This window comes from Dipodomys spectabilis, unplaced genomic scaffold, assembly GCF_019054845.1.
Source record: "Dipodomys spectabilis isolate Male_0828 unplaced genomic scaffold, ASM1905484v1 ptg000002l, whole genome shotgun sequence".
Lineage (NCBI taxonomy): Eukaryota > Metazoa > Chordata > Mammalia > Rodentia > Heteromyidae > Dipodomys > Dipodomys spectabilis.
In genome coordinates this window covers 55,011,229-55,031,180 of record NW_024870679.1, presented here as the reverse complement: position 1 = coordinate 55,031,180, position 19,952 = coordinate 55,011,229, and the positions used below count along the sequence as shown (strand labels likewise).

The 19,952-nt window shown below is 40.8% G+C and overlaps 1 protein-coding gene across 9 annotated transcripts in view; it reads right to left on the bottom strand.

Annotated features, from left to right (window-relative positions):
- The window catches only part of Elavl4 (ELAV like RNA binding protein 4), a 94,730-nt gene that overhangs the window by 52,231 nt on the left and 22,547 nt on the right, over positions 1 to 19,952 (bottom strand). For 5 of the 9 annotated variants that reach the window (XM_042679336.1, XM_042679365.1, XM_042679347.1 and 2 more), the window contains exon 2: positions 240 to 480. In XM_042679336.1, the coding sequence (XP_042535270.1) occupies positions 240 to 480 (241 nt within the window). Of the gene's footprint in view, positions 1 to 239; positions 483 to 1,898; positions 1,908 to 19,952 lie in introns of those variants that run through there. The other 4 variants (XM_042679381.1, XM_042679382.1, XM_042679373.1 and 1 more) reach the window with 3 other exon arrangements.

The following is a 19,952-nucleotide window of genomic DNA, read 5'->3' as shown; positions in this document are numbered from 1 at the left end:
AAGCTTCACGAGATTCTTAATCTTTCTTCCCAATCTGTAATGGCTTCATGCGGTGTATGGATGTGCAGGTGTCGGTGAGTTTTCATGTTTGTGTGTGATCCATACCATCCAGAGATGCAGGGTACATGATGTAGATATTCAGGCATACCACCCCATACGGGCATTTTAGAACTAATTTCACACATCTAATGGAACAACGCTATCTGTGACTCAGCCTGGAATAGTGAAGAAGAGCATACCTGTAATTTTGTCTCTCACGAGCTTGCAGGATTCTATTTCACCAATGCTCCCAAAGAGACTCCTGAATTCCTCTTGGGTCATATTCTGGGGTAAATAGTTAACAATGAGGTTGGTTTTGCTGTCATCTGTAGCTGCTCCGGTCTGCATGGGAGATGGACAGTTTCTGTTGTTGCTAGAGGGTCCATTGCTTGTATTGGATGTCGGGCCATTTGACACCTGAGGCTCCATGGTGCTAATTATCTAAATAAAAAAAATAAAAAAGAAGCCTTTTTGAAATCTCAAAGAAAACACCACAATCTCTTTAAGGTTTTTATTTTATTGTTTTGAAAAGAAAGAGAAGTTAGATGAAGCAAAAGAGATTGGATTGTGAACACAGCCAATTTAGAAGCCTGTTTTAACCAAAATGTTAAACTCCTCCTGCTATTTTTAGGCCAGCCTGTAGATTTTGAACACAGACTAGAATGCAGTGGGAACTCTCCCATTATTTTGTTAATGAAAAGCTAATTCCTGTTTTCATTACACAATCACTCACAGAAATGTATACTTAAGCCACACCAAATTATAATTAAAATGTAAAGTAATAATCATGATTAAAATTAGAGTTCCATTAAAGCTGAAATAAAGCTAACTATGAAGGGCTACACATTCACCAGATCAAATACAGTACCTGTGTATTAACTATCTCATAAAGTAAAATGACATTAAATTAAGTGAGGCTGCTCCATATGAGAAGTATTTGGATTTGTCACTGATGGTTAGACACTGATTAGACTTCCAAAATAAATTCATAAATACATGTGGGGGAGTGACAAAAAGTCATTCAATGCTTTTTTTTGTCTAGCCACACTGTTACTGTTTCTCCGTACCTTCTAATAAAACAAACAAGTACACAAAAGGCATGAAGGAAGATAAAGGTTTTTAGGTCTCCAGTTTAGATTCAGTGTACTCAGAGTCTGGTATCCTGAACACTACTATAAGAGTCTTGTCTCTGGATTTAAATATTTAATTAAGGTTTTCTTCAGATATATGAACTGTCCCTGGCAGTATGCAAGGTAATCTTAAAAACAAAAAAATAAAAATAAAAAAAGAATCTGTATCCTAGAGAATATAGAGGCTGAAGGGGGCATGGGCAAGTGGCAGGCTGGTGGCAGGACAGCAGGTATGTAGCACAGGAGCAGTTCCTCCTGTTGACGGGTTAGGGCATTCAGAGTGAGTACTGCGAAGATGGTGCTACAGTAAGATTTTACATGGAAAATGGGTTAAAGCTCATGAAGGCAGATCATCAAGATTCCTTAGACGGGCTGAAAAGAAAAAAACAACCTAGAAAATCCTAAGATCAGACAGCTAGCAAATAGCTAGTTAATATTCTGTATTTGAGATGAAGACCAAACTAGTCATGTCTAATGAGTCTGTCATTGCAGGAAAGTATGATAGAGTCTTGACCTGTACCCAGGTTTCCTGCCCATTAGTCTCAGGTTTCCATTGTATCTCATTACAATCCTCTAGGCGTTCGTCATGATATGGTTTCCATCCTAGAATTATCAACTGCTTGGGAAGAGAAGGATGTTCTGCCATCCACTGTTGGTGTGATGTCTGGCAAAGGATTTAAACTCTAGGAGCCTCAACTTCCCTCATTAGAAAAATGGGAACGATGCCACCTGCTTCATGAAATTGTGAAAAGGATGTAGTGACATAACCATAGGCACAGTGAATAGTGGTGAAAACCACCACACTCACGGACAGTTCTGAGTCACACTGCCAATCACTTTTCTTACTGACTCTGCAAGAAGGCAATGAGGCATCTTCTACTAGTCTCTACATCTTTTAGACCAGGAAAACCAAGGCACAGAAAGTTATCTGATAATTAATAGCTTCCATATTATTACTATTTGGTTGCTCAGAGAACTATGAGAAAGCATTTTCACTGAATATAATATGTATGTAGTAAAATGTGAAGTCTTAAGTCTTCAGCCCAAGAGAATGCTTACAAAGTAACACATGCAGGTAGCTATCTTTCAGATGATTAGCCCCATAGGAAACTTCCTCTTGTGCCCTCCTTTGTCATTTAAATCACCTCCCACCAACAAAACACTATAATGACTTCTGATGCATAGACTTGCTTTATCTATTTTTAAATTTTATATGAGTAGAATCATACTATAGGTATGCTTTTTGTGTCCTTTCACATATCTGAAATACCATCTATATTGTTACATGTACTAGTGGGTTATTACTGTCCACTGCCTCAAGAGAATTCCATGGTGTGTAAACATAGCTATTTAACTATTGAATTTCTAGGTTGTCTTGTACTTTGAATCATTGTAGATTGACATTGCCATTATGACCACTATGCATATGTCTTTTGGTGCATATACATATCTGTTTAGTATATTCCTAAGATGCTTTTTTTTGTGAGTCGCGGGGTTTGAACTCTGGGCCTGGGCACTGTCCCTTACATCTTCAGCTCAAAGCATGCTCTCTACCACTTGAGCCACAGTGCCACTTCCAGTTTTCTGGTGGTTAATCGGAGGTAAGAGTCTCATGGACTTTCCTGCCCAGGTTGGCTTCGAACCACGATCCTCAGATCTCAGCCTCCTGAGTAGCTAGGATTACAGGCATGAGCCATCAGTGCTTGGCTAAAATATCAAGTTTTCGGTCATATGATATAGATATAGATTTATAGATGTTCAACCTTAGTTGATAATGCCAAGTTTTTCAAAGTGCTTGTACCAATTTACCCTCCCACCAGTAGAGGGTGCATGTTCCAGTTGCTCCATCAATGTTTGGAGATTGTTTTTCGGTTTTGTTTGTACTTAACATTTTAATTTGAGGTAGAGTGGCTTGGTAAAAAAAAAATAATAATAAGGATTTTTGTTTTGAGTCAAAACAATAGCAGCCTTAGGATTCTAGTTCTATTACTTTTAGTCATGTGACCTCATATGTAGTACTTCAATACTTTGAGTTTCCCTTCCTTTTTTTTTCTTCAAAACTCCATAGTATAAAACCTGACACATGATGTTATTTTCAGAGTGAGAGTTTGTGTATAAGAAGTGTCTAGCCGGATGCCAATGGCTCACATCTGTAATCCTAGCTACTCAGGAGGTTGAGATCTGAGGATTTGGTTCAAAGCCAGCATCTGCAATAAACCACCAGAAAATGGTGCTGTGGCTCAAGTGGTAGAACACTTGCCTTGAGCTGAAGAGCTGAGTGCCCAGGTCCAGAGTTCAGGCCCCACGACTGACAAAAATAAGTGTCTAGAATACAAACTTTGTAGAGGCATTATAGCTATTTTTCCTCCTCAAACTCCACACAGGTAGTATGACTGCTTCATCTTTTGATGGTTACACATGAGAAATGAAACCAAAAGGAAGACATGAAGTCTTGAGTAGAGCCAGGGAAATACTGTAAAGCAAATTGAGAAGGTGGTAAGCATCCAAGGTTCTTTACCATCATGTAAGCAACTTAAGTGGCTCCACTTCTCACATCACCAGAACTCTCTTCTTGGCTTCAGGTCAACTGTAGGATTCCAGATGGCTGGTCCAGACAGCAAGGAGACAGCAAAACGCTTCTGAGAGAATCCTATGTCAAGCTCTGCTCGGGATCAATAGAAACTATACCCAGAAACCTTGTTCAGCTGCTCTGCACTACAGACAGGAGTCCAGGAAAAAAACCAGGAAGGGAGGGAGCATGCTAATGGAGATGAGGGCCTCCAGGGTTTGGGCAGAGCCTCTGTTTGTCCTCTTACTGCTTCTACAAGCCAGGTGTCGAGTCAACATACATAGAAAGTATTACCAACTCATTGGGGGTGGGGAAGGAGTTGGGAGGGCAGGGATGGTAAGGGGAAACAAAGGAGGAGGCAACAATGCTTGATAAGAAATGTACTTATTACCTTGCTCGTGTAATTGTAACCCCTCTGTACGGTATTTTTCACAATAAAATAATAATAATAATAAAGAAATATACTCTTTTCCTTGCTCATGTAATTGTAACCTCTCTGTACAGTATTTTTACAATTAAAAAACTTATTAATAATAAAAAAAGAAAGTACTACCAACTCAGTAAGGAACCTGAAAATCAGAATTTGTGCTTTCAGGAGATCTGGCTGGCAGAATTTCCCACTGCATTTTGATTTAATGTCTCCTCTCCTACTCCTGCCAATTCTCCCACCAAACTTGTCCTACCATCTAAGAGCTTTCTTTTTGCTTATCACCTTTCTCAGGTTACCATTCTTCAGTGGCTTCCCACAGACACCTAAAAAATATTCTGTACTAGAAAGCTGTTTTGATTCAAATGATGGAATATGTAGAATGAATGAATGTCACACTTAGGCATGCTGAGAATAGGTGGGACAGAAACTTGGAAGTCTGCTGCGTGTTCATGTTACAGACACGTGGCAAAAGCCAGCACTTGTCCATATGAACATCTTCCAGGATTACCTGCTCCTGGAAGGCCCGGGAATTATGAAGGCTTACAACACAAAGCACTATGTCTTCCTCAATCAGCTTCTGGATCTCCTTATATCCTATTCAGGCTTCCTAACTTATTTTAACTACCAGACTTGAGAGCTAGCTAGAGATGAGACGACCCTTTTGTAAAAGAGACATGAGATGAAGTGTCTACCACTGAGCTCTGCTTCAACAGACTGCAGCTACATATAGGTTGTGTTCTTGTGTGGTGAGATGGAGCCCTCTTGTCTCTGCACATATGCTATACAGTTATCCTTCATGTATTAGAATGGATCAACACATACACACACACACACACACACACACACACACACACACACGCACAGTGCAGTTTTCCCAAAATGTATAGTTTGAAAGCCGAGAAACACTTGCAAACATGTTCATATACATCCTATAGTAAGTCCTCTCATGGGTCTGATTGATGCCTTCCAGGATGCTACACAGGTTCAGAAAAAAGTCAGAAATTTAAAACGTCAGCATCAAGTCTGACATGAATATAACCAAGAAGATTTTAGGACATTGTCTAGAAGATGAGAGAAGCTGCTAATAGATGAAGACATTGAATGCGTAACTATGAAGCCATAACATTTTCAGGTTACCAGAGAGAAGATACCTGCACTGGTAGGAAGCACTTCCTCCTGCAGAGGCTGGCTGGGCAAAAGCAGAACACTTACTTCCTCAGGCTAATGCCTTTGATATTCTAACCACCTAATCTTCATTGCAAAGAAATATGTCAGTCAGTGAAGTGTGAGTATGTACATTAATGTGTACTGTTAGGAACTCACAGTCAACTTTAAGCTGACCAGATTCCAAACCCCCTGCCTCCACTTGCCCTCTCTTTCTCTCTTCCAAATGACAATGAAGAAAATTGCAGTCAGCATCTAGGATAGAGCATTGAGGTGGTTAAGTTGACTTCAAAGCCTAATGGTTGTACAAAGCACTACATTAAATCTTTTATGTTCTCCTGATATATTTTAAGAAACATTATACAGGCAGAAAATTTCAGGGATAAACTATTAGAGCAGTGCACAATAACAGAGGCACTCAAATCCTGTCATTGTAAATGTCGATGGTTTGAATGACTAATTACTCACACTCAACACATTAACCTCACCCCTCCCACCACTCTTTTCTGCAAAACATATAACAAAAGCAAGAGGGAGGGCCTCAGACATACAGCTGCCAGATCATCACCAGGGCTGTTGCTGTTTATCTCTGCAAAGGGGAGGTAAGGAGAGCAGAGTCTGCACAAGCCTTTTTTTCATGGTTCTCCTGAAGTGTGTGTGTGTGTGTGCGTGCGTGTGTGTGTGTGTGTGTGTGTGTGTGTGTGCGTGCGTGTGCACGTACGTGCGCGTGCACATGTGTTGGGGGGATGCTAACTTTCTCTGCCATTCATGGCAGCTCAGTTGCCACAATCCAGGGTTTTTATATCAACTGATAGTACTGTTAACAATTTCTTGAATGTATCAGGTTGTGTGCAGATTTAAAAAAGGTGGGGGGCACTTGTATCTGTACTGGCTAGATATGGCTAGATGAACAGAGATGGAGGCCAGGTGTGCCAGGCACTCTGCTAGGCTCTGGAAATAGGAAGATAAAGACAAGAAATGAGCTGACCATGAGTCCACTGCATGGTACACAATAGGGACTTAGAGCCCAACTCCATAGTTTTACTATGAGGAATATGAAGCCCAGAAGAGGGCAATGATTTGCCCAAGGTCACATTGGTGCTTAGAGATCTAGATAGGCTACAGCACAGGTCCACAGGCACTTCACTTCTGTCCTCCAGTGACAGCATATCCAAACAGCCATTTGGATAAAATTTACTTTTGGGGCTGTGGAGGGATGGCCCTGGCATACACTGGATAGAGGAAACACTCTACCCCCAGATCTTCCTATGTGCACTGCTTCACAGTTCACCAAGAATGGAGGCCTGAGCTGTGAGACCCACAGCAAGAGATGACACTTCTTATAATGGTGGTATCTATCAACTATGTGTGCCAAGGCCTGACTTAACCACCTGTAGGTTCTGGGTACCATACTGTTGAATCAAGGGAAGTCCACATAAGTGCAATAGTTCACTGGACTCCCCAAACTACCCTGTGAAATATAAGCCAATAAAACAGTGTCAGTCCCAGTTTTTGGCAACACTGGCGTTTTAACTCAAGGTTTGCAAGGCAGGCACTCTATCACTTAAATTATGCTTGGCCCATTTTTGCTTTTGTTGTTCTTTAGTTTTCTTTTTCTTTTCCTTTTCCCAAGCCTTGGACCATGATCCTCCTACCTATGCCACCAGAGAAACTGGGATTACAGTTGTCAATCATCATACTCCACTTTCTTGTTGAGATGGAGTCTCACTAGCTTTTGGTCTGGGCTAGCCTGGAGTCCTAGGAACTGTGGTCCTCTTGAGCAGCTGGGATTATAAATATGATCCACAGTGCCCAGCCTCTATTTTCAATATCATAAAAGAGGATATAACAGGCAAGTCACTAGTTATTTACTGAGCATCTATTTATGCCAAGTATACATTTAGCTATTATTTCAAATGCAGACTTTAGTTTCTTTTGTTGTGGTAAAAGAAACATAAAATAAGGTAATTATCTTAATTATTTTAAGTGTACAATTAAGGGGCATTATATATATATATTTATATTGGTGTATAATGCCCACCATTATCTATCTCTGGCATTCTTTTCATGTTACAAATCTGAAACTCTATACCCATTACCCAATAATTCCCCATTTCCCTCCAACCCCAGCCCCTGGCAACAACTAATTTATTCTTTGTCTCTTATTTCAGATTCAATCAAGCTGGAGGGTTGAACCTTCATTTGGCATAGGGCCCAGTAGAGAGCCTGTTGAATGCCTTGGCTCTTTCTGCCCCCAGAAAACCCAATCTTTTGTCTCCAGATCGAAAGCTCTCAAATAGAGCCTTCCTGTTTAAGCCTGTGACTCTTCTGGAGCACTTCTGTGTAGGTTCACAGTCTTTTAATGTTTTTGCCTGGAACCCTGTTTCAGCGTATCTCCTCCATTTCCCATCACCCTATCTCCATCCGAGGGTGAGTAAGAACTATGAAGCAGGCTGTCATTGCATCGTGTCCATTGTCTCCACTTTCCCTCACCTCACCTCCACTGAAGGAATCACCAGGAAGCTGGAGGAAGCTGGTTGCCTGGGGGCAGCCTTTGGTCCTACTGGCATTCCCATGGTACCTGCCTTCATAGACCTGTCATGAAGGCTGAGAGAGACTATGAACAGGGGACCTTCAGCACTCTCCTGGCACAGTAATCCCTCCACAGACGTTAGGGATGAGTGAGGTTAGCAGAGACTGGAGAAAAGGTAAAAATTAATACTTACCACGTGAGGTCGGGAGTTAGATGAGAAAAGCTATGAGTTGCAAAAATCTTTCCTTCCTTCCCAAATCACTCTTTTCATGTAATGCTTTGCTCTTAGAATATATTCATCTGTTAATAAACCATTTATTGCCAAAAGGTCTATGTATCAGAGGGGTAAAAATAACAAGACCGTTCTGTGGCCAGGAAAGTCCTTGAAGGATAATAAGCAAGATTATTCTAAAATCCTAAAAGTATACTTAAAGACTAAAGTATTAAACATGTATATACAGCCTCTTTAATGTTTCTTCTAACAGCTCGTGAATTCCTTAAACCTTGCTTCATCCTCCATTCTTCGTCGGCTTTGATTTGCTCTTTGTGGGGCAGGAGCAATCAGCTTAGAGTTCCAGGACCGATACCCCGCTTTTCAACTAAGGACAGTCATTGTCTGAGGACCCCGGTGTCCCACCTCTGAGCTGACTCTCTAGTTACCTCATCAATCTTGCCAGCCACACCCCTCGGGTGTCCTTGCTCTTGTATTGTCCATAAAAAAATGGCAGCCTGACAATACATTATTGTTTGTCATCTTAACCTAGTTTACACTTTTGGAATTTAGTTCATGAGGCAAATAAAAGGCTCCAGTGTTACATAGAACTCACTCCTGTCGTTTATCCTTCAGGAGTCCAGTGCAGGGGCTCTATGTATCCCTGGCCCTGCTCTCAGCAGTCCTCAGCTTCTGCTTTTCTGGTGGAGGTATGGTATCCCTGGCTCAACTTATGCCAAAACATCAAGATGAAAGAAACATAGAAGGTCACAGAGTGTAATGTCTCTTTTCCAAATACTCCCTGCTTGTACTTTCAAACCTCCTTAAATGTCAGCAGTCCCAGAAACTAGAAAGATGCACAAGGAATTGTACTGAGAGGAGATGAACCTCGGGTGTGTCCCTCAAACACATACACATCTGATTAAATATTTTAACGAGTATTTCAAAGATTCGGAGGGCTTTTGAAAATTTATATATAAAGGCTAACCCTTATGTAACAGAGCAAGCACTCCCAAGAGCATGAAGAATAATGTTTACTGAGGGCAGTCACTGAATCAAACCATTAAAGAAATAGATTTAAATTATTCATGAGAACAAAAATAAAAGTCCTAATTCTCTTTGTAGGCATTTCCCACTTAACCCTTATAAAATTCTGACATGCAGTATGTTAGACTTTGGTGGAACAGCCCAGACTCCTGCATCTCACCCGCCTTTTAAAAGCCTGAAAAACAAATCCCCAAAGTTAGAAAATTACACAGCAGGCTCTGTGTTCCTGAAGATAGACCTTATTTTTAGGAATAATTCCTCACTCTTTATTCTTGCTCCTTAAAAGATACCAAAAAGGGCTTGTACAGCCCCCTAATTTCCTTAAAATTTCTTCTACCAGCTCATAAAATATCCACTCTGTCCTCCTTTTTTTTTCCCCCAAGAGGCTTTAATTTGCTCCAGTCCCTTAAGGTTAATATTTTTTTCTAAGTGCAACACATTCCCACTTATGGCTCAACTGCGATAGAGACACATGTTATTAATGAGGCCCAAGAGGAAGGGCTGGGATGGATGACTGGATCACTCCAGGTGAAGGAGGATTGGCAACACCAGCCTTCCATCAAGTTCTACATCATGATCACAAAGACCCCTGGAGTAGGGAATCCTTGCTGAAGAGGCCATTCCAGGTCCCTCAAGCCATTCAGGTTACGCTGGGAGCTAGAAATTTCTAGAAAAAATTAATTCCAACTGAGGAAAACACTCTGACAGTTTAATAATACCTTTGGGCAGATGCACAAATAACCTGAAAGACCTATTTACTCTAGGAAGTTAGGTGGTAATAAATTCTCAGCATATCCTTAAAACAAGTGTATTTAATTCAACACAAGTTTATTGGATGCTATTAGAGGCCAAGACATTGTTGTTGGAATTGGGGAGACAAAAGCAATCTGGTCCCTGCCTACAATTTGGGTTCAAGCTGAGAGGATAGCAGAGAAGGGCAGGTAAACAAATAATTAATCACAACCAATTGTATACACTCCCTTTTTTTTTTTTTAAAAGCAATTCATCTGCAGTTTTCCTAATGATTCCTCCTCATCTAAAACACACAAACTGAATACACTCAGAGTCATCCTGTGCTGTTCTGATACGGAGCTGGCTGTCTCCTTCCTGGCCTAAATGCCTCTGTCCTAAACAAATACTGTCTGTAAGGAGAAGGGAAGGTCAAGGAGCCCCTCCTCTGAGAAAGCAAGCATGAACAAAATGAACACAGGCATGGCAAAAGTGTTCTCAGTGGAGGTCGTCAAAGCTTTTAGACTACCAGGAGCTGCTGGAGGGAGCAAGAGGCATCAAAACGAAGATGAAGAAGAAGAAGCGGAGGAGGAGGATGAGGAGGGGGGGGAAGAGGAAGGGGAAGGAGAAGGAGCAGGAGGGGGGGAAAAGGGGGAGAAGGGGAAGGGGAAGGGAAGAAGAGGAAGAAGAGGAAGAGGAAGAGGAAGAGGAAGAAGAAGAAGAAGAAGAGGAGGAGGAGGAGGAGAAGGGCCAGCATGGATATGAAAAGCATAATCAAAATTTAATTTCTCTCAGATATAATCATCGAATTCACCAAAATTCAAGTTTTTAATTTTCTTCCCTAGATAGGCCATGCACATTTCTTGAGTGTCACAGCACTGCTTTGCAGTCTAACTTTGAGTCTGAAATGTTTTCCTAGTGTGTGTATCCTGGCATGGTGTTGGTAAAACTCTTGGGTATCTGATTTTTTGCAGACTTTTTTTTTTTTTTTGCAAACTCTTTAGAATGGAGGAAACAGCTTGATCATCTGGTTCATTATACAAATGAGGTATTCATTCCCTACAATTTAACCCTCTTTCTAAAATGATCAATAAAGAAAGACAGTCTCAAAGTTCCAATAAGATTTCTCTGCTAAATTCATTATTTTAAAATGATAAATATTTTAATATACATATACATACAATTATTTTTTGTGAACAAGCTCCAGCTTCCTGCAGAGATATTAGCACTAATAAAAAGAAATAAACTGGAAAGTAATTTCTTCCATCACCCTACCCACTAAGCCCTTCTGAACTCTGCATGTTTAAAGTAGATAAAATAACCTAAGTACCTAATGATAAGCTACAGTACCTGTTGGGGTTGGAACCAGTTGTGAAAGTAAATATGTTATCATCATCTTCCATATAAAGAGCAGTTAATGAATCATTGGAAAAACTGAACACAGACTGATTAAGTCAGATTTATTTTCTGAATAAATGCATAAGCAATGGCCAACGGCACAATCCATGTAAACATAAGCATCATATATTTATATAATGCCTGGCTAGTAGCTCAGAGTGTTCATAAATACTTGAGATTTAGCTGTAAAAAAGAAAACAAATCTCTAAATTTGATATGTACACCTACATTAAGTTTCTCTGAAATCTTTGTAGAGATGTATATTTTGAAAATCAGTATTTGTTTTCTTAGAGAATGAGGAGAAGAATGAAAAAGAGTAGAGGGAGGCCCTAGAAAAATCTGTGCCGAGAACCTTCTTTTTCAAGAGGAATTGTAAAATGCCAATGGCTCTTCCAATTGTCTGCCTGTCTTCTTTCCTTTCCTTTCCTTTCTTCCCTCCCTCCTTCCCTCCTTCCCTCCCTCCCTCCCTCCCTCCCTCCCTCCCTCCCTCCTTCCTTCCTTCCTTCTTTCCTTCCTTCCTTCCTTCCTTCCTCCTTCCTTCCTTCCTTTCCTTCCTTCTTTCTTCCTTCCCTCCCTTCCTGCTTCCTTTTTTCTCTCCTCTTCCCTAATCTCTCCCCCCCCCACATACACACACCATACACACACTACAAAGAAGGGCTTTCTGATGATAAGAGATTTTTTTGGGGGGGGGGGTCCAGTCGTGGGGCCTGAACTCTGGGCCTGGGCGCTGTCCCTCAGCTCTTCAGCTCAAGGCTAGCACTCTACCACTTGAGCCACAACACCACTTCCAGCTTTTTTTCCTGCTTATGTGGTACTGAGGAATCGAACCCAGGGCCTCAGGCATGCAAGGCAAGCGCTCTACCATTGAGCCACCTTCCCAGCCCGATAAGAGAATTTTATACATTACATTGCCCTCTTAAAGCAGGTTAGGCACTCTCCTTTTTCTGGGACTTTTCTGGCAAGGGTAAAGTAGACTCCATTAAACCTCATGTTGGTGAGCACTTGGATCTGGGAGATGTGGGTGGTTTTTTTTTTGGTTTTGTTTAGTTTTGTTTTGTTTTTTTGACAGGCTAGCCAGAAACTTGCTGGGCAGGCCAAAGCTGGCCTCAAACTCATAATCTTCCTCTTTCAGACTCCAAAGTGTTGAGAGTACAATATGCATGACCATGCATGGCTGAGAATTATGTCTCTGAATTACTTGTGGGTGACATGTTCACACAGAAAAGAGAAATTCAAGAGTTGGAACTGTCAACAAAATGGTTTTTTTGTTTTTTTTTGTTTTTACCATTATGAGTAGATAAATTCGCACAATCTTTCTATACTCTACCTTCTTATTCTTTTTTTTTTTTTTTTTTGTCAGTCACGGGGCTTGAACTCTGGGCCTGGGCACTGTCCCTGCGCTCTTCAGCTCAAAGTGAGTGCTCTACCTCTTGAGCCACAGCACCATTTCCGGTTTTCTAGTGGTTTATTGGAAATCAGAGTCTCAAGAACTTTTCTGCCCGGGCTGGCTTTGAACCATGATCCTCATATCTCAGCCTCCTGAGTAGTTAGGATTACAGGCGTGAGCCACCAGCACCCAGCTTCTACCTTCTTATTCTTGAACCCAACAGTCTATTCTGAAACTCAGAAGAGAATCCAAAATAACGAATTACATGACAGTTGAACAACTTACAGTATAGTTTTAAATACAGTATTCTGCAATTGCTAAAATCATGTATAGATATGTATTGTCCTGGGGCTTGAACTCAGGGCCTAGGCATTGAGCTTTTTTTGTTCAAGATTAACACTTTACTACTTGAAGCCACAGATCTACTTCTGGCTTTTTTTAGTGGTTAATTGAAGAGAAGAATCTCATGGACTTTCCTGCCTGAGGTAGCTTTGGATGACATTCCTCAGATCTTAGCCTCTTAAGGAGCCAGGATTACAGGTATGAGCCACCAGCGTCTAGTTATAACTTTTTTTTTTTAATAACAGGAGAGCATCAGAATGATCAATGTAGAAAAAGAAGGGAAAGAGATCAATTATCTCAATTATATAAACATACATAGAGAAGGAAGGAAAATAAAAATGCTAGTCACAAACAGTAGGATTATAGTTGATTGGTATGCTTATCTCCACCTTTATTTTCCCAGTTTTGGTCTTGCTTTTACAGTGAGAATATAGCACTTTTGTAATCTGAAAGGAAGTTATTTTTTAAAAACATAAAGACAATGTCAAGTCCTTCAAACCAGTCTGGAGCTACAGTATTAAAAAATGATTCTGTCTCCCCTCCAGAGTCATCCTGAACAATGTCTTCTTGGCCACACTCTGTTTGTTCCTACGTTAGAGGACATATGGGAGCCTAAATGAATAAAAATCACGTTTCTTGAAACAGTCTCTGGTTTCGTCTCCCCTGTCGCCTAAATCACTGTGAATTACAAGGTTACAGCACTAGATCTGCCTGTCACCTGGAAGCAACTTTCACGAGGACAGCAGGGAGAGAAGATGATTTATAAGAAAAATCAGGAAGTGAAAACTACTGATCTGTTCTAAAAGCTCCTGCTGACAAATTCTGATATTATGAACATTCTGCACTTGGACAAAAGCTCCCACTTTTCTTAATTACATGGTTTGAGCAGGATCCTTCTTTCTGGTTCTGTCCAATCACACAACAGCCATTTATTTTCCTAACTGCAGCTGCCAAAATCCCCCTGATCTCTGTTCTGTGCTCCATCTTCAAGGACGCCTTGTGGATGTATGACACTATCAAGCGGCATTCCACACCATGCTTTTTAAAGCTTCTCTCTGTCTCTCTCTGTCTGTTTCTCTCTGTCTCTCTCCGTCTCTCTTTCTCTCTTTCACTCCCTCCTACTCTCTCCCTCTCACTCCCCCCCCCCCCCACCCCCCCGCCACGCTCTCTCTGGTATATGGAGATTCTCTCTCTCTGGTATATGGAGATTCTCCTAATGCATTATTGATCAGAATTTCATGAACAAGAAGCAAAGTAGGGAGGGAAAGAAGTTACAAGTACTAAGATATTTGTTTGCTTTGAAGCAAACTCTTTGTTGTGACAATATAACATTATAGTCCCTGTCCTGTGTGTGATGGTTTGCTCTTGTTTTATGGACACAGAATCCAGAAATTCCTTGGATCCCTCTTTTGAATACTGGTAGGAAAAATGATGCAAATCCATGGCTCCTCATGTAAAGAAGATAGGACATCAGGGCAATATTTTTTGTGGTAAATGCCAACCTTACTTCTAAATGTATCTTATTTTTTATACCCTCAATCTCTTCATTGTTCTATTAAAACACTTTCTACCATATGTTTTATGATTTGCCTTATAAAAATAAAACTTTAATTATAACAGAGAATAAATAAGTTAATATTTTTGTCCTTACAAACAAGCTTTTGTTCTTTTCAAAATGTGCTTTTGAAGCCCCCCTAATCGGGCATGAGTCAAACTGACTTTTAAAATACAGAAATAATGAGACTTTAAACACACATATAAAGTTTCCAAAATATTACCTTTGTGTTGTAATTCAAACCTTGTCCTAAGTAACCCTCATAGCAGACCCTTTCAAGGTGGATTTATTATGTTCCTAAGAATAATTTGGACATGTGTATGAAGCTAAGGCTGTGAAGAATTTATGCCTTTGAGAGGGATCCTGGTCCTCTGAGATAATAATTGCCAAGAAGTTGGCTTGGTAAACTCTTCCAGCTCTAGGTATATTCTTTTTATCCCAGAAATGTCCATATGTAGAGAGATGTATATATTTAAAAAGCTCACAAACATTAATGGTACTACATTGCTTCATTTGAACAGCCCCTCCTCACAATGGAAGTTCTTAAAAGAAAACCAAATCTCTTCCAAGAAGAAAAGCAATGCAAAGAAACAAAGGTGAGATAAGTTCTATAACAGGAATCCATTTCTTCAGTAGGCCAGAAAGCCATTATGTTAAATGCTGGGAACATGAAGGAGGAGGAAAAGCATTTCTGTTTGCAAGGAAGTAAATAAATAAGTAAATTAATTAATTAATACATAATGTCATAGATGCACAAAAGGAAAACTACGTACAAAGTGCTTTGCAAAGGCCCTGCCAGAAAAGGCAAATGCTTAATACATGGATATTCTGTTGTAATGCTGATTAAATTGTACTTTTGGGTTATCTGGGAGAATGTTTAGTCCAACAATTAGCATTAGTTCTTCTCAAGACTTCCAATAACCACTGCATAATATAATGATGAAAGGTGTTTTCCAGTGCCTTACTTCACTTCAACCTCAGACAACTTGGTTAAGTAGCTATTGTTATTTCTTTCTTCCATTTATAGAAATAAAAGGTATGGTTACTCTACTCGATGGAGGTATCCAGTCACTCAGCTAGAATTTCAGCATGAACACAAATCTAAAATAAAAATCTGTGCTCTTTTCTAAATGAAGTCTGAGGGCTGGGAAGGTGGCTCAGTGGTAGAGTGCTTGCCTTGCATGCCAGAGGCCCTGGGTTCCATTCCTCAGCACCACATAAGCAGAAAAAAAAAAGCTGGAAGTGGCACTGTGGCTCAAGTGGTAGAGTGCTAGCCTTGAGATGAAGGGCTGAGGGACAGCGCCCAGGCCCAGAGTTCAGGCCCCACGATCCGACCAAAAAAAAAAAAAATCTAAATGAAGTCTGAGAACTCTTCCTCAGAACTTGGTAGTCCTAGAAAAAAAAAAAAAAAACTATCTAACCAGATTAAAACAATCTAGCCAATGTATCTACTATTAGTTGGAAAATACTGCCAAATAAATAGATACTGCAGGAAGGATGTTAATTCAAAATTCTAATCGGTGAAATGGGAAGAATAACAAGGCTTGGAATTTATTGGACCTGGGTTTGTAAACCAGCTCCAGCTTTGACCTTCGTTTAGTCATTTAAGACTCTTGGAAGTATAATATGCTCATCTGAAAGATCTGAGCCATGCTATCTTTGTTGTGAGGACTAAAAATAACAAACTGAAGGCATCTGGTCCATAACTTGACACATGGCATAAAATATACTCAATACACATTCATTTCCTTTGCCCAAATCTTCTGCAAGAACGTGCCCAGTACAAAGTGCTACAGGTGGTAAAGGTGACTGATCTTAGAGATGGTGGTATTCAGCCCTGAAAGTTAGTTTCTAAAATATAAAAGCACACTTTAGCCAGGAGGTGGTGGCTCATGCCTGCAATTCTAGCTATACAGGAGACCGCCACCCAGAGGATCAGAGCCAGCTCACGTAGAAAAGTCCATGAAACTCCATTGCCAGTTAACCAGCAAAAGCTTAGGCTGGGTTGTGGCTCAAGTGGTGATCCAAGGAAGCTGAGCGCAAGGTAAGTCCAGTACGGGAACACATATACGAAAATAGTCCCACTCTTATCTGTGCCAATAGTTCCTTCGCAATGCTTCACAAATGTTCACCAAGGACTTGCTATAATAACGGCAGATGAGAAGATAAGGTAGTAAAGGGAGAAGAATTAGATAAACTTGAAAAAGTAAATAATGAAAGTACTATTTTCTTTATGTATGCAAGCATAGTTTCTGGTATCCTTTACTTTTTCAAGAAAATCCCTCCACACTGATTGGCTAGATATTTCAAATGTAAATAAGTATAGTAATTATAGTTTTTGATTTCCCATAAGGAAAAGCCTATTTTCGTGGGAAATTTCAGAGCACTGCCACTCTGAATGCTTATAGCAGAGGCCACTTCTGGCTTTCTTTGAGGACCTGCTCAGTAAGGAAGAGCAAGCGTCATTCTTGTTCTAAGCCTCTACCTCGACTGCTCTTTTTTCCCTGTAGATCCTGAGTAGTAGTTACATGGACAGAGTGCATGGCAAGAAGGAACTAAGGTTTGGTAGGACAGAGATAACAGAGAAAATGCTATTCCTGCAGAAGAAAAGAAGCAGCAGCCCTTACAAAGCCAGTATAAAGCCTCTGCTTACAAAATAAATACTCATTAAATCACAAGCTGGATTCAGGGGATTTTGCAAGTACATTCACACTCATCACCCTACTTACTATTCGCAAATACATACAGCAAGCTGGCTGGGGTCTTCCCTTGCTATCACTTGCACTTTACAGGCAAAGTGAACTAAAGGTTCAAAAGCAAACAAAAGATAAAGCTTCCATCCTCTGTTCATCCGGTGCAGCGCTGGGTTCTGAACTGATGTCTTCCCTCATGGATACTATCTTCCTAACCTTCTCACCACCAGTTCTATAAAACCACAAAAGCACATTCCAGGTCATGTCCTTCCACCTCTGGCAATGACAAATCACAGCATACCTTTCACACCCTTGCCACTCTGCACAAGTACTTCCCTTGGCTTGAAAAGCCCTTCTCTCTGCCATCAAGCCGGAGGGTCCTTCCCCACACTCCTTTGTCCCTGGTATACACTCCCATTAAGAGCATTTACCACACTTCATGGAAACTCTCCAGCTTCCTGTCTTCCTGAGTTCCTTAAGGGCAAAGGACTGTGTTTGATTCATTCGCAACCCCAGGGAGCAGTGCAGAACCAGTGCAGAGGTATGAGTTTTATTGGTAGCACCAATGAGTGTCTACAAGAACTTAGAAACTGCTTTGGCAGCGCTGACTCCTCACTTAGGCCCACAGGTTCATTGAAAACAGCATAAAATCTTGGCATCTTTACCTCCATTTTGTATCTGCCTTTGCTGTGAGCTGTTTTCTCTGCAATCACCTTGCAGCCACCTTGGATCCAGGCAGGACAGGACTGATAGATGGATATCCTGTGCCAGGACATGAAGTTACCTGCTGCCAGGCAACAATGACTTTTTTTTAAAGTCACATCAAGCCCCAGCCTGGCCAATCCTGACTATTTCCGCCTACCAGATCACATCTATTTAGGACTGCTTAATAACTATGCAAATGTCTTACCCTTGACCCTGATTGCTACTCTATTTGAGCATAAAGGCTCTCAGTTTCCTGTCTTTCTCTATAATGGACTGTGAGTTCCACGGCTGACTCTGCTTTCCTTCCTGTCCTTGCCTCTCTGCTCTCACCAGAAACCTCTCTTCTGGTTCCTCTTCAGAATCAATTTTGAAATAGGAGTACTTCATCCTTTCACAGTTATATTGCTCTTATCATTATTGTCTCCCTGGACAGCTCTGTCCCCAAAGACTGCATTTGTCAGGCCACTTTTCCAGCTCTGTTTCTTCATCTCCCCATTCTTTCCATCTGTGATCTCCCTGTTTCAGGCTAAACTCACAGCTCATTTTCACTTTGGCTCTGAATCTGGCTTAAGTCCCTAGTACCCTCTTGAGGTTAAGAATCCCAGCAAATATTTCCACTTATGAGAATTTTCCCTCCTTCCTTCCTTCCTTCCTTCCTTCTTTCCTTCCTTCCTCCCTCCTTCCCTTCCTTCCTTCCTCCTCCCCCTTCCCCTTTCCCGTCCCCTCCTTTCCCTATTCCCTTTTATGTTTCTTTTCTTTTATGTCTGGCTTGTAGCCTAGGCTGGTCTGGAACTTGCTGTGTAACCTAAGCTGATCCCAGACTTGATATATGCTAGCCTGAGTGTCCTGATGTTGGTATCACAGGTGTGTGCCATCACACTGGACTTTTAGAATTGCTATATGTCACACAAACCAAAGTCATTTTGCTGCAACAATTATTAGACCTGGTTATGCCTGGACATTAATTCTTAAAAAATAAATTACAAATATGAACCAACATATCATTGTGCAATTATTCTATATTCATTTCGTTAAATGCACTTAAGTATACATTCAAATATATATGTATATAGATAGATATATTAAATATCTATTGTATAGCTTAATAGTTAAGAATATCTCACTAGAATCTGACCGAGCTCAAATTCCTGTTAAACTATGTAGATTCTGAAAAAGTGTCTGTTTTCTCAAGTGCAACCACAGGGAATGTCAATAGGGCAATGTTGCCCATAAGAATGTGGCAAAGATCAAATGTATAATTATGATTAAATAACCAAATTCCATGGCTCTCAATCCCTGCCTGCCCTCTAGGAATTCACCTTGCGAGGTTAACAGACAGGTCTGTAAATAGACAAAGTTTCAAAATGTTGCAAGGCAAGTCCATAATCTGAATGCCTTCTGCAGTATATCCCTTCCATCTCTGCACAGGGAACATGGAATGTTCCTGTCACCACCATGTAACGAACTCTGCCACTTTGAAAAACTCACTGGAGCCTGATTCACTGACACAGAGAGCCTCCGGTGCATCCTCCTGCTTCCCTATTCTTGTACTTACTCACCCTTCTCCACTTCAAGTCTCCTTTTACCTGACCCATCTTCCTACTGACTGGGAAGAAGAAGTGGGGGTGAGAGTGGGACCTGAATTTTGGCTGATTTCTTCTTCACAGTATGAAACACACAGAAAGCATTCAACCAACCCTCACTGAGAGGCTAAGCAATAAGAGGCAGGCACAGAATGCTCAAAGAGTTTACAGGAGTCAGAACAGGGACAGAGGATACTTCCTTTATTTTATTTTATGTTTTCCTTCTCCAGCCTCCCAGGCTTCTGCGCATGTGGAGGAGCAGGTAGTTCTAAAATTTAAAGTCCCTGCTCTAAGCCTTTTCTTTACTCTTCCTGCTCTGTATATTTTAGACCAACATAGGCATCAAGATCAAAACAAATGTGAACCAGTGGCCAACGAGGTCAGATAAATTCTGAGACAAGCACAGTACTAACATGCCACTAACCACAAGAGGGAGA